General features: G+C 40.6%; 2 protein-coding genes and 1 long non-coding RNA gene across 6 annotated transcripts in view; 2 read left to right on the plus strand and 1 right to left on the minus strand.

Moving 5' to 3' along the window:
- lrp4 (low density lipoprotein receptor-related protein 4) overlaps window positions 1–16184 on the minus strand; it is a 144374-nt gene that overhangs the window by 47279 nt on the left and 80911 nt on the right. For all 3 annotated transcript variants that reach the window (XM_021320591.2, XM_012870776.3, XM_021320592.2), the window contains exons 3-5: window positions 14621–14737; window positions 9626–9739; window positions 9423–9539 (exon numbers count right to left, since the gene is read on the minus strand). In XM_021320591.2, the coding sequence (XP_021176266.2) occupies window positions 9423–9539; window positions 9626–9739; window positions 14621–14737 (348 nt within the window). The remainder of the gene's footprint in view (window positions 1–9422; window positions 9540–9625; window positions 9740–14620; window positions 14738–16184) is intronic.
- Window positions 230–1057, plus strand: LOC118562882. Its single transcript, XR_004930857.1, has 2 exons — window positions 230–428; window positions 989–1057. It is a non-coding gene; the product is annotated as an uncharacterized LOC118562882 (long non-coding RNA).
- Window positions 1722–8294, plus strand: LOC118562881. 2 transcript variants are annotated; one of them, XR_004930856.1, is made up of 2 exons: window positions 1722–7665; window positions 8226–8294. XR_004930856.1 is itself a non-coding variant. In XM_036135973.1 (2 exons), exons 1-2 carry the CDS (start codon window positions 1950–1952, stop codon window positions 3037–3039), a joined length of 1056 nt encoding a protein of 351 aa, XP_035991866.1. In that variant the 5' UTR covers window positions 1722–1949; the 3' UTR covers window positions 3040–8286. The 2 variants fall into 2 exon arrangements, 1 of the variants encoding a protein (XP_035991866.1); XM_036135973.1 differs by having other exon boundaries at window positions 1722–2844; window positions 2879–8286.

Here is a 16184-nt window from a genome sequence, read left to right on the forward strand (position 1 = left end):
TGGGAAAGTGGCTGTCTGCAACACTTTGAAGCTCTGACTCCACTCTGCTCGCGCTGTCAAACTAAAGATGAGATGGAGGAGAATCACGTCTCTATTGAGCAACTGAACTTGTTCATATGCAAGGCATTAAAGTTTCAAAACTTTCTGGCTGCTGGTCAGCAACAGGAGGGGTATAGGTTTTATGCAATTCAATCATGGGATTTTATGGATAATTAAACATTTAACCAACTGTGAAGTCAAATGAGGGGAAGAAAAAAAAAAAAAATGCACTGTGTTTCACACGGACTTAAATGAGGGACGGACAACAAGGAAGAGAGAGCAGAGAAGAAAGCAAGCCAGACAAAGAGGACGGAAGTTTGGGGGATCAGAGATCCTGGACACTTTGTGCAGAGGAGGACAAATCTGTGAGACGAGCAGAGAGGCAGCCGGTAAGACAAGCTGTAATGTCTATTAAATCAGACTGCAAGGTACCTCCAACAGGGCCTCCAGATTTGCCAGCTCATTAACACCCATTGACAGCAACACCTGAACTGAAGAGGTGGATTGTGGTGAAAGAAGTTTGGCATTGATTGATTGATTGATTGATTTTATAATTGCACTGATTGTTGTGTTGTTGAATAGTGGATTTGGATGTTAAGTTTACCTATTAATTAACTTAGCATCATTTAAGAAAGATTTGCAACTGGAAGCTATTTATATTTATAAAATAAATATTTATGACTAATATTGAAAAGTAGATATTTGTATATTTAAATAAATGTAATTGTAAATATTTATACGAAATGTATTTTAAAGTTAAAGAACTTAAGTTTAGTTACTTGTTCATTTAACTTTGATTACTTTGTGGGTTTGATTCACAGTGGTTTGCTTTGTATTGTTTATATAGATTACCATTTCCTTTGTAGTTTAAGTGAAATTAATTTAAGTAAATTAACTTATGGTTTAGTAATTGTTTGTTTATTTTTCTTCTTTTTGGGCTTGTTTAAAGGTTTTTACCTGCTTCTGGACCAATTTGCACATGTCCTGTCATTCACCAAATAAATGGAGGATAAAAGAAGGAAAACTGCGTGGTCCTTTGAGTAAAACCCTGTTTATAAAAGTCTGCATGCATTTGTCCATCCCTTTTTCAAGTGGGGAAGCTGCACAGATTAAAAAAGAACTTGACAGTAAAAACCGGCATAAACTGCTGAAGAAAAAATAAATAAGCTAATTGAAGGATCTTGCTAAAGAGAAGACAGTGCTGACATCATTTGTTTCCCTGATCTGTGAACAACTGAGACTGATTCAAAAGATGGCAGAACCAGCTGATGGAAAGTCTGTTGAAGAACTAAAGATGGAGAGGACGACAGCAAAGAGGTCGTTGACTCGATTGATCAATAACATAACTCGGATGCATGAAGATATGACTGAAGAGGAATTAAAGGACAGTTTCCACAAGCTCAACATAGAGGCTGGAAAAGTAATGGCAGCAAATGATGATCTGGAAGCAAGTCTCATCGCAGAAGTGGAATCCAGATTGGGTGAAGATGACAAAGCCGCAGTGACTGAACAGCAGAAATCTGATCTGGAAAAGACTGCAAAGGAATGTGAAGCAAAAGTAAGAGAAGTCAAATGCTTAATCCAGGAAACCCTGTGGAGAACCTTTGGAAGGACTGAACTGTTAATTGCACTTCAAGCAGCAGAATCAGAATGTGAACATGCCGCCACCTATCAGACCAGGAGTGGAAAAGGAGGCATACGACTTCACGCTCAACCACCTGAAGGAACTCTTAAAGGTTGCAAAAGAAGCTCATTCTCACTGGAAAAGATGGATCCCTCATGGCAGACGGGATGAAATCCAAGATCGGCTGGGAGGATTGGAACTCAGGGTCCCCAAGCTGGTTTCCAGGACAGCAGAGTTCATTCATGCAAAGCTAAAAGAAGATGAAGGAAAAGAGGAGCAAATTGCAATGTCCCGAAATTATTCCTTACCAACCATCAAGCTAAAACCAACATCGCTCCCAAAGTTTCTTGGGAACAAACGTGACTTTTACAGATGGAAAAGGGACTGGGAAGCACTTCAAAAACAAGGAGAACCAACCGGTTCAAAGGAGGTGAAAAAAGCACAGCTATTGGACAGTCTAGATGAGAAAATCACAAGAGACCTCCGCTTAATCTCCTATAGCACTCCAGAAGATATTTTTCAAATCCTTGAAAACCGCTATGGAAATCAGACAGCTATTGCAATTGAAATTGTGGAAGAGCTACAGAAGATTCCTGCAGTTAGAGGTCACCAGCCAAGAAGAATCGTGGAGTTGATTCAAGCTGTTGAAAAAGCTCTTAAGGATTTAAGTGACCTTGGAAATACTGGTGCCATTAAAAACCCTCTGGTGACAAAGTCAATTGAAATGAAGCTTCCTGAAGTTTTAAAGAAGGAGTGGCTCGTTTATGCAGCTGATAAAAGGAATGCTGTGGTACCAGAGAATCGGTTTGATCACCTCCTTGCATTTCTGAAAGATCAAGAAAATATTTATGAGCAACTAGAGCAACTGAGAGAGGAGGATTCAAGTAGACGAGAGACCCGAATGGAGCAAAGACACGCCAGAACCAAGTCAGTCAAAGCAGTTGATGACTTTGCAAGTTGTGTTGTCTGTGGCGATGGAAAACACAGGAAAAGACTCTACTTTTGCAAACAGTTCAGAACATTAACATTAAATGAGAAAAGAGCTGCGGTTAAGAAGGTAGGAGCATGCAGTAAGTGTTTGGAAATACATGAGGACAAATCATACTGCAAACCTGGGTTTTTGTGCAAGAATCAAAGCTGCAGGAGTGGAGATGATCCACATCACTACTATTTATGCCCAAGTGCTGAAGCCAAGAAAAGCAACACAGCCCAGAGGAGGAACCGAATGGGGCCAGAAGAAGACAAAAGTAGCAGAAAGTATACTGAGGATCAAGAAGATTTTCTTAAGAAATTGTCTCCCGAGTTGGCCAAACATTGCAGAGATGTATTTTCAAATACTGCCTCTAGGGTTTTTAATACAACTCAGAATCAGTTAAATCTCCTGATGGATAGTGGAGTGCAGGAACTACCAGTGTTGATGATGCTTCTTGAAGTTACTGCAAATGCTGGACAAAAGATCGGCACATTAATTGATTTAGCGTCGGATACAAATTACATAACGCACAAGGCTGCAAGCAGATTAAATCTCAAAAGTGAGGAGATCACGCTCATTGTCCATGGAGTTGGAGGGATGAAAGTTTGTGTGGAGACAAAACGTTACCTCTTAAAGATTCGTGTGAAAACCTCCAAAGGCACCCTTAAACCTTACCAGCTTGTTTGTTATGGACTTGACAGCATTGCAGACATTCATAAGCATGTGAAGGCAAAGCAGCTGCAAAGATTTTTTCCAGATGTACCGCTGGATGAACTTGTAAGACCCAGAGAAATAAGCTTACTTATAAGCCACAGAGAAGGTCAGTTGGCACCACAAAGAATTAGAGTTGTGGGGAACCTTGTACTGTGGGATGGGCCCTTAGGAAAGGTGGTTGGAGGAACTCACCCCGAACTGTTTGAGGAACTTGCCATGAAAGCTCATGCAACCAAAACACATTTTGCAAGGTCAATGAGGACAGCTGCTGTGAGATATGAAGAAGTCATTCATGAAATCCCACAGCATCCGCCATTAGATCATCAGGTCTCCATCCAAGTTAAGGCATCAAAGACTGCAACTACAAGCCGAGATTTCTTGGAGTGGTGGAAATGGGACAGTATTGGCACAGCTTGTGAACCCAAGTGTGGAGGTTGTCGTTGTGGCAACTGTCAGCCAGGAGGAAAGGCGATGACGCTCGCTGAAGAAAGGGAGCTTGAGGTAGTGAAGGAAGGCCTCACCTACAGTGGAGGAGACAGCCACACAGACGAACCTCACTGGCATGCTAGATACCCATGGTTAGAAGATCCAGCATCCCTGCCAGACAACAGAAATGCAGTCGAAGCTACATTCTTTAGAACAGAGAAACAACTGGCTAAAGAACCTGACTGGAAAGCTGCTTATACTGAACAAGTGCATGACATGCTTCAGCGTGGAGCTGCGATTAAATTGTCTGAAGAAGCAATCAAGAAATGGAACGGCCCAGTGTGGTACGTAAGCCATCTAATTGCTCCAAATCCGCACTCGGTGACAACTCCTGTAAGACTTGTGTGGAACAGCAGTCAGAAATTTAAAGGAGTAAGTATGAATGACCTGCTGATGAAAGGCCCAGATGTCCTAAACCCGATCCGTGCTGTCCTATTAAGGTTCCGAGGGGGAACTTATGCTGCATTAGGAGATATAAAGAAAATGTATAACTCTGTTTGGCTGGAAGAAAGAGAAGTTCACCTGCACAGATTTATTTGGCGTGATTCTGAGGATGAGAAAGTTGGAGATTATGCAGTTACAAGAGTGAACATTGGAGATAAACCTGCAGGATGCATTGCACAGGTGGCGATGCGAGAAACTGCAAGTTTACCCTCATTTATTCATCTTAAAGAAGAGAGGGAAGTCCTTCAGAATAATAGCTACGTTGATGACATTCTAACGTCCCACAATGACCCAGTCAGGTTAAAGGAAATCACAGAAAATGTGGAGCGCATTCTCAAAGCTGGAGGTTTCAAACTCAAACCATGGGTGTTTTCTGGGCAAAGTGGGAGGAACAACAAGCAGGATGAAGTGAAGGTAAAGACCATGGTTCTACCAAACCAAATGCAGGATGAGGACAATAAAGCACTCGGCCTGGGGTACATTGTGGAGGAGGACAAACTTCATGTCATGGTCAGCATAAATTTTTCAAAGAGGAAAAAGAAGATGCGACTTGGGCAAGACCTTCAGTTGGACCAAATCAGAAGTCAAACACCAAACCCTTTGACAAGGCGAGAGCTTCTCAGTCAGGTGTCTGGTCTATACGATCCAGTTGGCTTGGTAACTCCTGCAAAACAGAAAGGGGCAATCCTAGTGCGGAAAGCTTTCCAAGAGGCAAAGAACGTGAGTAACCAGGTCAAAGACACCTGGGATTTAGCACTCTCCAGTGACCTTAGAGAAGATGCAATCAAGCTCTTTGAAGAGTACACTCAGCTTAGTAAGATCCAGTTTGGCAGAGCATTAACTCCCTTGCATAACAGCAGTGACCCTTTAGCAATTACGTTTTCAGATGGAAGTGAATATTCTTATGGAGCCGTGTTGTATCTGAGGTGGGGTTCAGCTCAAGATCCAATCATTAGACTGGTGGAATCCAAAGCTAAGCTTACTCCATTGGAACAAAAAGGTGAGGCTGTTAAAGCAGAGATATGTGGAGCTGTGTTTGCATCACGTTTAAAAAAGTACTTTGAAATGCACAGCCAAATCAAAGTTGAGAAGTGGTATCACCTTATTGATAGCCAAACAGTTCTTGGAGCAATTCAAAGAGAAAGCTATGGTTTTCAATCATTCTTTGCAAATAGGATTGGAGAGATCCAGAGCAACACAAGAATCCAAGATTGGTGGTGGATTCCTGGGAATCAAAACATTGCTGACATCATTACCCGAGGAGCCAGCCCTCAAGATCTTGGTATTGACTCTAAGTGGCAACAAGGCCCAGCATTTCTAAAATCTCCAGTTGAAAAGTGGCCAATTAAATCATCTAAACAACTTGCTATCGATGCAAAAGGAAACATCACCAAGTTGCAAAAGAAGGCATTCATTGCTGTAACCACAAGGACTAGGATAAAGGAATCAGAGCTCAAACAAGAATTACCTCAGAATCAAACGGAGGCCTTGGCAAAAAAGCAGCGGCCATCTGTGTCCATACAGAACCTGGTGGATGTTTGTCGCTTTAGTAGTTTAACACGACTGGTCAAGACAGTTGCCTGGGTTTGGAGAGCGGCAAAGAGATTCATTAGAAAAAATCAAGCTGCAGTTAAACCAAAGTGGGAGGCAGTCTGCTCAACAGGGGTAATTTCTGTGAGAGAACGAGAAGATGCTCTCAGGGACATTTTTCTTGCTGCTCAGATGAGTGCCAACTTTCCCAGAACAACCATAGATAGGTTGGTGGTTTATCAAGAGGAAAAGTCTGGATTATTAGTCTGTGGCGGCAGAGTACAGATCTTTAGAGAGGACAGAGCTGCAGTTCCCATCATACCCCATGATGCCTGGGTGTCAACACTGTTGGGCCGAGAAGCTCATAATGCTGCACATGATGGAGTTGCTGGAACCCTACTAAGGATGAGGAAAAAAGCCTGGGTTGTAAAAGGAAGGAGGATAGCCCAAAAGATTGTTGACAGCTGTATGGTCTGCAGGAGAGCTCGGGCTCTGAAGTGTCAGCAGGTGATGGGCGATTTGCCACCTGAGAGGGCTGAGCCGGCTCCTCCTTTTAAGTTCACCTCAGTTGATCTCTTCGGGCCTTATCATGTCAGAGATGACGTGAAAAAAAGGGTGACAATTAAGGTCTGGGGAGTCGTCTTTTGTTGTATGGCCAGTAGAGCAATTCACACCGAATTGGCAAGCTCGCTTTCCACCGAAAGTTTCCTGATGGCTTATCAGAGATTTACTGCAATCCGAGGTCATCCACAGAAAATCTGGTCTGATGCAGGCACCAATTTTATTGGAGCAAAACCAGTTTTGGACGAGATGTACAAGTATCTGGGTACCCAAAATATATCAAGTTTGGAAGAAACTGCTGCAAAGAACGGGACTGAGTGGGTGTGGAAGATCCTTCCCGCAGACTCGCCTCATAGAAACGGAGCTGCTGAAGCTGCTGTTGGAATTGTGAAAAGAGCTTTCCAGAGTCTTGGTCAAGAATTTGCACTAACGTTCAGTGAATTTCACACAACTCTATATAACGCTGCCAATCTTGCAAATGAGCGCCCAATCGATGCCAGAATACAGAGTCGAGAGGATTGTATTCAGTACATCACACCTAACAGTCTTTTGCTCGGACGGGCATCTCAGAGTAGTGATGTGAAAATGTTTGATTTTTCCAGCTATTCATTCAAACGACTTGGAGCTATGCAAAATGAGGTTACTAAGTTCTGGAAGAGTTGGAGGCAGCTGGCTGGTCCCAACCTTTTTGTGAGGAGTAAATGGCACACTTCCCACAGGAATGTTGCTGTTGGGGACATTGTCTGGTTGTGTGACCAAAATGCACTTAGAGGACAGTTTATGCTGGGCAAAGTTGTAAGTGCTAATCCCGACAAGAAGGGTGTTGTGAGGGACGTAAATGTCCAGGTTGTCCCAAGTTGTTGCACTCCTATAACAAAACATGTCAAGCAAAGATCAGTGCATCCACCAAAGAAGGATAAAATTAACACCACCATTCTTCACAGGGATGTTAGGAGGCTCATCGTCTTAATACCTGTGGAGGAACAAACAGAAAGTCAAACCACAGAGGAATAAGACTCCAGATGTACCCAAAGGCACCAGAACTGCGATCTTCCCAGTGTTTCATGGAAAGATCGAGTGGGAGGTGTGAAGTCAAATGAGGGGAAGAAAAAAAAAAAAAAAAAAAAAAAATGCACTGTGTTTCACACGGACTTAAAAGAGGGACGGACAACAAGGAAGAGAGAGCAGAGAAGAAAGCAAGCCAGACAAAGAGGACGGAAGTTTGGGGGATCAGAGATCCTGGACACTTTGTGCAGAGGAGGACAAATCTGTGAGACGAGCAGAGAGGCAGCCGGTAAGACAAGCTGTAATGTCTATTAAATCAGACTGCAAGGTACCTCCAACAGGGCCTCCAGATTTGCCAGCTCATTAACACCCATTGACAGCAACACCTGAACTGAAGAGGTGGATTGTGGTGAAAGAAGTTTGGCATTGATTGATTGATTGATTGATTTTATAATTGCACTGATTGTTGTGTTGTTGAATAGTGGATTTGGATGTTAAGTTTACCTATTAATTAACTTAGCATCATTTAAGAAAGATTTGCAACTGGAAGCTATTTATATTTATAAAATAAATATTTATGACTAATATTGAAAAGTAGATATTTGTATATTTAAATAAATGTAATTGTAAATATTTATACGAAATGTATTTTAAAGTTAAAGAACTTAAGTTTAGTTACTTGTTCATTTAACTTTGATTACTTTGTGGGTTTGATTCACAGTGGTTTGCTTTGTATTGTTTATATAGATTACCATTTCCTTTGTAGTTTAAGTGAAATTAATTTAAGTAAATTAACTTATGGTTTAGTAATTGTTTGTTTATTTTTCTTCTTTTTGGGCTTGTTTAAAGGTTTTTACCTGCTTCTGGACCAATTTGCACATGTCCTGTCATTCACCAAATAAATGGAGGATAAAAGAAGGAAAACTGCGTGGTCCTTTGAGTAGAAACCCTGTTTATAAAAGTCTGCATGCATTTGTCCATCCCTTTTTCAAGTGGGGAAGCTGCACAGATTAAAAAAGAACTTGACACCAACCGTCCAGCGGTGGTAGCCATGAAACAATTTCATCAGTTGACTTAGAAGCTTTGTAATAAATCACATTTAATCTGTTTTTTTAAAGGCAATGTTTGAAGGTAACAACATGCTTTTTGATTCAAATTTTTATCCAACAACATGATTGCTTAGTAAAATATTACTTTCAAGACCCCACCTAGTCAATATACAAATCACAAATTATCTTCCCTCAAATTTGCATGCCTAGCTTCTACATTTTAGCCAAAGCCGTTCAAGCAATGGCCTCGCTAGCTTGTCCCTGTCTGGCATTGTTGAAGGATGGCTCTGTGCAAGGCTTAGATAGTCCTAGATTTGTCCTATGGGGGCCGTCCCAAACGTTCCAGCTCATTCCCAGAAATGTCTGTAAATTACAGAAATTCCCATTGTAGGTTTCCAACTGTGAAAACTCCCGGCCATTCTGGTCCTGCGGTGTTTGTTTGGGCACGTGGCGGTGACAGTGATGCAGCGCGGGATTGTGGGGTGTTTTAACTGAAGCAGAGAAGGAATGTCAAAGATGTGGTTGTTTTTTCGCAGTGTCAAAAGGGTAGGGAAATGTATATATAAAATGTAAAAAATACTGGTAAATATTGGTTATCCAGCATAAAAAGGAGTATCAATATTGGTTATCAATATCAACCCAAATTGCCATATAAATGGAATGTTAAAAGAAATGGATTTGGTCAAAACTGACACTACAGTTCCTGTCAGTGGCATGCTTTGATAGGGATTATTGGGTTAGACACAGAATCCCAGATGTTTTTAGCTGTCGAGAGATTTTTTTTTTTGTTTAAAAAAAAAAAATTTCTTTTGTTTGGAAAAATAAAATTGGTTATCATCAGCGTAGCAGGGAATATTGAAGCTAAGTTTTACAATTTTATCCAAATGAAAACAAAAAATAAATAAAATAATCAAAGTAAAGTCAGAATAACACTGGATCTAGACTATAATAGTTTTTTTATGTAATTTTTTATCTATTTTTTATTTTTTTTACTTACGGCAATTTTCCTCATCCGACCCATCCTTGCAGTCCGTGTCCCCGTCACAGTACCAGTGCTCTGCAATGCAACTTCCATCTGTGCACCGGAACTCTTTGTCTGAACATTTTCGCATATCTGACACGCAAAAGAACCCGTGTTACAGATGGTGGCTGCACAAATTCATTTCTGCATGTATTACAACACGCCTGCCGCTTACTTACCACACTGCTCGTCGCTGTTGTCACCACAATCGTTGTCGCCGTCACAGTGCCAGAGGCTACGGATGCAGTAGCCATTTTGGCATTGGAACTCATCCTCTTCACACTCTCTGGGAGCTGCATGGAGGAAAGGAAAGGAAAGAAATGCTTTTAAAAGTAGAACTGCTGACATTACAGCTAAAGCCACTGCCGCTTTTGTACGATTCAGAGAAAGAAAAAAGGAGAGAAAACACAATTTCTCCCCAAAATCAGACCTAGGTTTTGAAAGGACACCTTTTAGGGGCTCAAACACTCACATACAGACGACATTGTAGTTTGATCTTGGCTAAAAAGATTTCCAATGGAAGCCGACCTCACAGTGTTCCTTCACAGTCACTGACCTTTAAAAAACTTATATTGATAAAGCAATTTCCCCCGAACTATTGATAAATGCTGCGCAGGAAGGCTGAATTCAATTTTTAAGAAGTGGGGGGGAAAAAGTGTGGTAAAGGTTATTTTGCACGGAGCTAACCAAAATACATTTTATTGAAGTAAAATGGTGATAACTGTGATAACAAGACTTCCTTTTTGTGGTGAGCAAAAAGTGCAAGAGTGTAGTTTGATTTTATTGTTAAACAGTGGAACAAGCCCTACGTTGCAAAACGAAGCAATGTGTCATCTATGAGCAAAACAACAGTGCCTATTTTTTACAATACAAATCCATCCATCCATCTGTATCAAATATCCCATCTCTTGAGCTCAGCATATCAATACGCCAATAATGAAAACGCTCAATTATGAGTTTCTGAGCTCCCCTCAATCACAAACCACTTTGAATTGAGGACCACTTAACTATGGCAGAGAAACTCCAACAGATTGTTTTCTTGTCTGGTTTAATCACGTTAAATGTGAGGATATATGGTACGGAACTTTTAAACAGTTACTAACTTCAATCCACTGTAAAACATTAAGAAATGAATTACCACATTAACGATTTCCATTACTAACCTCACTGTAACTCTTTAAATCGGCAGCTCTAAAACGCCGGCGCCACAATCGACGGCGAAACCCAGCTGTGGGCACGGCGGGGGCCAAGTTAACGGGTTTGTCAAGGAAAACCAATGATGGATGGCAAGTAGAAGGTAATTTATTATTTAGCACGACTGCGTGTGCTTAAGAGCCAAACGGAGGATTATATGAAGAGACAAAAGCAACAGGATGCCAACAGATTGGAGGAACACACCGAGAGGATAAAGTTCTTCTTTAATCCTGCTCCATGTTTCAGTTTGTCCTCTGGTGTATCGCAACACTCTCTCAGCATACCTGAGAAGAACTGGACTTCTGATATTAAAGACACAACAAGAGGCCTGACGGCTAAAGTACATGCTAATATTTTATGTATGTACTCGCCCATATGCATACCCTGTGAATTATTTCACATTTTTTGTAAGAGGGTGTAATCATGACCAAGTATTCTATTTTTCCATTTGTAAAAATAGAACACCCAAACAAATATTTAAAAATTTTCACACATTGATGTCTAACCTTATTTTCATTTACTTCTGGAAAATAAATGTATGTTTATTTACAAATTAAAAATGTATAATATATTTTGTTTCACTCGTTCAATAATAGAAAAACTATTGTTTAGCTGACTATTTCAACAGCTGCACTGAAAATAAGCAAATTTGTTTTAAACAACCTTTATTATTGCTTGTGAGAGTTTTTTTTTAATTTAATAGATTTTCTACATTTAATACATTTTGCGATTTATTTTCAATTCATTATTTTTTGGGAGAACAATTACACTAAATTGCAGATTATGTATTTATGTTTCACACAATAGTGTGGATTTTATAAATTTTCAGTTATATTAAGCCAGACTTTTAAAAGAAAGGTTGAAATTTATGTTCAAGGAGATAAAAAAGGGAGATGCAATTTTACGCTTCGTGGATCTTAGAAAGTATGGTATGCGTTGATGTACCATAAGATAAACAACAAGACCTTTAGATTCTCTGGTATGTGTATTTGAACACAAATTAAATTAAGTATTGTGAGCCATTTCCATTTTATAAAATAAATAAAAAAATAAAACTGGGTTTTTAAAAACATGAATGGCAGACAGCACGAACCTCTGTTTAAGTAATGGTTATGATATTATCAACACTACCGTGTATTCTCAGACATTTTCAGGAATTATTTACAGCAATATATACACTCCAGGTAATTTTCATAAATATAAAGCAAATGTTCTGCAAGAATTGACTCTTTCCTGAGCTCCACATCAGACCTGGCCAACACCAACCCCCACTACCCTCAAGGATCTCCCCCTATTAATTATAAAAACGTTTCAAAGCACAGACGTCCACGGGTGGGTCCAAATTAAAATTTCATTTCCCCAACACAATTGACAAATACTCTCATTTTTATCTATTATTCAAGATGCAAGACAATAATTGATTTGCTGCTCCTTCTTCCATCTTCTTCTGTCTTTTCCATCATCCCGCTCCTCCGTCCACGAGGTAAACAGAGGGAGGTCAGAGGTCAACAAACCCTGGAGATGCTCATCACTCACACAGCAGCCAAACGTCAAAGGGCAAAGGCCACTGAGAGTCATTACAAGGCCCCCCAACATGCCCACGTGTGTGTGTGTGTGTGTATGTCAGGGAATAGTGTTTTTTTGTTCTATGTGAAATGTCTTTTAAACTTCACCAAACCAGGATATCGTACGTAGGAACACACACGTCGACACAGAAACACACCTCAGACTCGGTTTTTGTCTGGAATCTTGAAAACGGCTTTTGCTCCAGCCAAGCGTGGAGGATCGTCTCCCCGGCTCTAAATAATGAAATAAAGCCGATTTGTTGTGGAGAGGGAGTGGAAAAATAAGGGGGGTGGGGGGGGGGGGGAATTTACTGGGCATGAGGATGAAAAATTCATAGCCAGCTTTGCCAGGAGCAGACAGACCCCCCATCAGGAAGTGATTCAGTGTCTGGCTGATTATACAGTATGTGGGTCAGGAGCGGAGGAGATATCATTGGATGATGGATAAGAAACAGCTTTCGGAGGACAAAGAGGTACGCTGTAACTGCTGTATAAAAAACAGCTGGAAGTGTAGCAGAAGACAGGGTGACAGGTGTGTCTGCTGCACTTTCCAAGAGGCTTCATTTTTACTCCTAATGGCTGTAGCTGCTTTTTATCAAAAACATGTTAATCCCCCCTTTCCAGTTTGGCAAAAGATGAAAAGATATTCATCAGTTTGTGTCATTCAATGGATTCCTTGTGCAATTTTACCTTAAATGATTGCAGTGGCTATGAGTCAGCTCAAATAGAGGTCAAAGCAAAGTATCTTGGCAAACAATATACTGCCCTGGAGTTTGTTTCAGGTGTTTTTGGTAACCAGAGAATAAATCCTAATGACGCCAACGATCTCTGAGTGTTCGCTAAGTGCTCCTTATCAGGTCAAAATGTCACCCTGTCACTCCTGAGTAAATCAAAGACAAGACGCTTCATTATTTTGCTTAATGGCTTCTTCCAGCGGCAGCCACCAGCAGGTTCTTGGGTTACAGCCACAGCAGTCACAACTGACCTAATGGCCACAGCTCTGAAAAGCCACCTCTTCATTTGAAGATTTGGTGATCTTCTCAAGTTCCACGTCGGTCAAAAGTAAGTAAGTAAGACAAATTGTCCTGAGCCTTTAGACAGAAGGCCCGGGCAGCCATTGCCAGTTAACTCCCATAGCACGTGCTTAGCTCAAAGAAAACTTTTTTACCCTACCAGGTTCCAAGTTTAACATACAAGTTCTAATATATGCAGTACACGTATATACGCTGATCTTTTGCGATTAGAAAAGTCCGTATCAATAGCTTCCGGACTTCCCCAGTACAGGGGCCATAACAGGGGCCCTGATCAGTTCTACAGGGGCAATGGCCCCTGGTGGCCCCTGTCTAGAACCGCCCATGCTTAAGCTTAGCCTGCTTTATCTTTTCCAAAACCAGTTTGGGAGTGTATTTCAGATGGGTATCCTCTTTGAACATGCAACTGTGTCCAATATTTAACCATCCAGCAACTGATTTGATAAGAACTTGAAGAAGTTCACATTCATTGTTCCATAAAGTTTCCGCCCTGTGCCACCGCCGCCGGCAGCAAAACAGTCCCACAGCATGAAGCTGCCACCACCGTACTTTACAATAGGTAGTGCTCTCTGAGGTTTAAACGCCTCATACATGCTTCTTTTTATGTGGCCAAAAAGCTAATCTTTGTCTCATCTGGCAGCAAAACCTTTGTTCATGATTTTCACATTCTGAAAGAAGATTTTCTCTCCTAATCATTGGAAAATCCTGATGGCAATGTAGCCAACACAGAATGCAAATCTTATGCTTCGTTCGCGATCCCACAGCTGGTGTCACGAGAGTTGGCTGCAAACATGTTTCCAAATGTATCTTTAAGGTCAAGGAATTCTCTTGAAATAATTCCGGAAATGTCTACGTTTCGCAAAAAACCCCATCTTCAAATGATCCTCAGAAAGGACGGAGATGTAGCAGCGCACATTCGCCAGGCAGCTCTGCGCTGGTACATAAATACCAATTTCAGAAATAGACACAGTGCTGACTTCTCCGACTGGGGTCCACATTTTGTCTGCTGACAGCTGGGGGATATTTTGGAGTAAACTTACACACACACACACACACACACACACACACACACACACACACACACACACACACACACACACACATATATATACACACAACATACAGAGAACAGAACAGAATGACAAGGATTTAAAGGTATTGTGTGTTCAGGGTGATAAAGCGCTGGATTTGAATGAATGAGCGAAGCATAAAATCAACTCCATTGTCTTACAAAACGTACATCATATTACCCACGTCCATAATTCCAACTCTGAACTCTAAAGAGCATTACGAAAAGCAGCTGTGTGCATGAATCTGCGACTACGCGTGGCATCTAGAGGATGCAGAAGCAACAGTTTTGTCGCCGGAGAGGAAATGTACTCACGGCAGTCTTGTTCATCCGAGTCGTCTTCGCAGTCGTTGTCTCCATCGCAAACCCAGGAGCGACGGATACATTTCCCGTTGTCACAGTGGAAGTCCAGCGGTGAGCAGGTGGGGAGCACTGCAAGCACACAAGAGTAGACAAGACTGTGAGCAGTATGCACACAAACAAACAATCCTGGTGAACAGGCGTAGGCAAGCTGCCATCCACCGTCCACGAGAATTCTCGACATAAAAGCACACCAATACTTAGAAATCTACATATCCAGTAAAAAAAAATAAATTAAATCAGGATCATTCACTAAAACACCCAAAAATGCTTTGTTATTTGTTTTCTTTAACGCTCTGTGTTTTTATAGCCAGTAAATGCATTATTTGTAATTTTGTGTGGTGGAGGCTACTGCGTGTTGGTCTGATTGTGAAGTGGAAGGAAAATTATGTATAATTTTAAAATAGTTTTATGAAAAAAAAATCCTGATAAGTTTTGTGTGCATTTGTATTTCAGAATTGATTTTTTGTTTTGTTTTTTAATTTATTTATTTTATTCATTTCCGATGCTCTTAAAGTAAGTCCAGTAAAAGCAGCTACCTTCCACTTGTGTGTAATTTATCTCAGCATAAATTCAGCTCATCTGTGAAACCCTCAGAAGAGTGCCAGAGAACATTAAAACTAACATCCTGAAAACAAAGGTCAAAGCATAAAGTATCGACTAGTTTAAAGTATGGTTAAGGTTATTTAACAAAGCTTCGAACATCTCACAAAGCACTGTTTAGAAGGGAACACTGAAATTTGAATAAAACTTAATTTTGTGTTATTTTTCATAATGAAACTGACCTTAACAAATGTGTTCCATTTGGAAACAGACTTCTTCAGGACTCAGGCCACTTAAGGATCATAGATCCTTTCACTAAACTGCACATAGTGCTTGTAATAATATTTTAGAATTTATTTGTATTTATTAATTCTCACACAGAACCAACAGTGAAGAAAATAGTAAAAGTCTTCAAAAAATCTTTTGTCATTAATCATGGCCAAGATAAATATGAATTCTAATCACAAAAATAACATTTTCACAAGTAAATGATATGAGAAATCCACATCTACAAAGGTTTAGTCCATCACCTGAGAATAGAAAGAGTCTGGCACAATTGACATGACCGTCAACAAAAACTTCACATCGGAGAAACAGTCAAGAGCCAAAGATCTCTGCAAACTGTGGAGGAGCTGCAGAGATCCACAGCTCGGGTAGGAGAATATCTTCACACAACACGTTTTGCAGCAGTTCACAAATCTGGCTGTCTGAGGAGTGGCAGAAAGAAAGGCCTCGTTTTATTTCATGTTTGCCATAAGCCATGTAGAGGACATAGCAGGCATGTTAGAGAAGTTGCCGCGCATATTTTTTTTTATTTTTTTTTTTTAGAAACTTTGCAAAGAAAAAACTGCATTCTTAATGTACAAAAAACTAGTAAAGACGTAACTCGATCGACGTTGAGCTGTAATGACAGCGCAAGGTGGTTCTACAAAGTACTGACTCAGGGGAGCTGAATACAAATAAAATAAATGCCACA

This window comes from Fundulus heteroclitus, chromosome 4 (genome assembly GCF_011125445.2).
Source record: "Fundulus heteroclitus isolate FHET01 chromosome 4, MU-UCD_Fhet_4.1, whole genome shotgun sequence".
NCBI classification, from domain to species: Eukaryota; Metazoa; Chordata; class Actinopteri; order Cyprinodontiformes; family Fundulidae; genus Fundulus; species Fundulus heteroclitus.

Coding starts and splice junctions, on each gene's coding strand:
- LOC118562881 (XM_036135973.1), top strand. CDS start 1,950: ATGTCCCGAAATTATTCCTTACCAACCATCAAGCTAAAACCAACATCG. Junction 2,845..2,878: donor TCACTACTATTTATGCCCAA/GTGCTGAAGCCA, acceptor CACAGCCCAGAG/GAGGAACCGAATGGGGCCAG.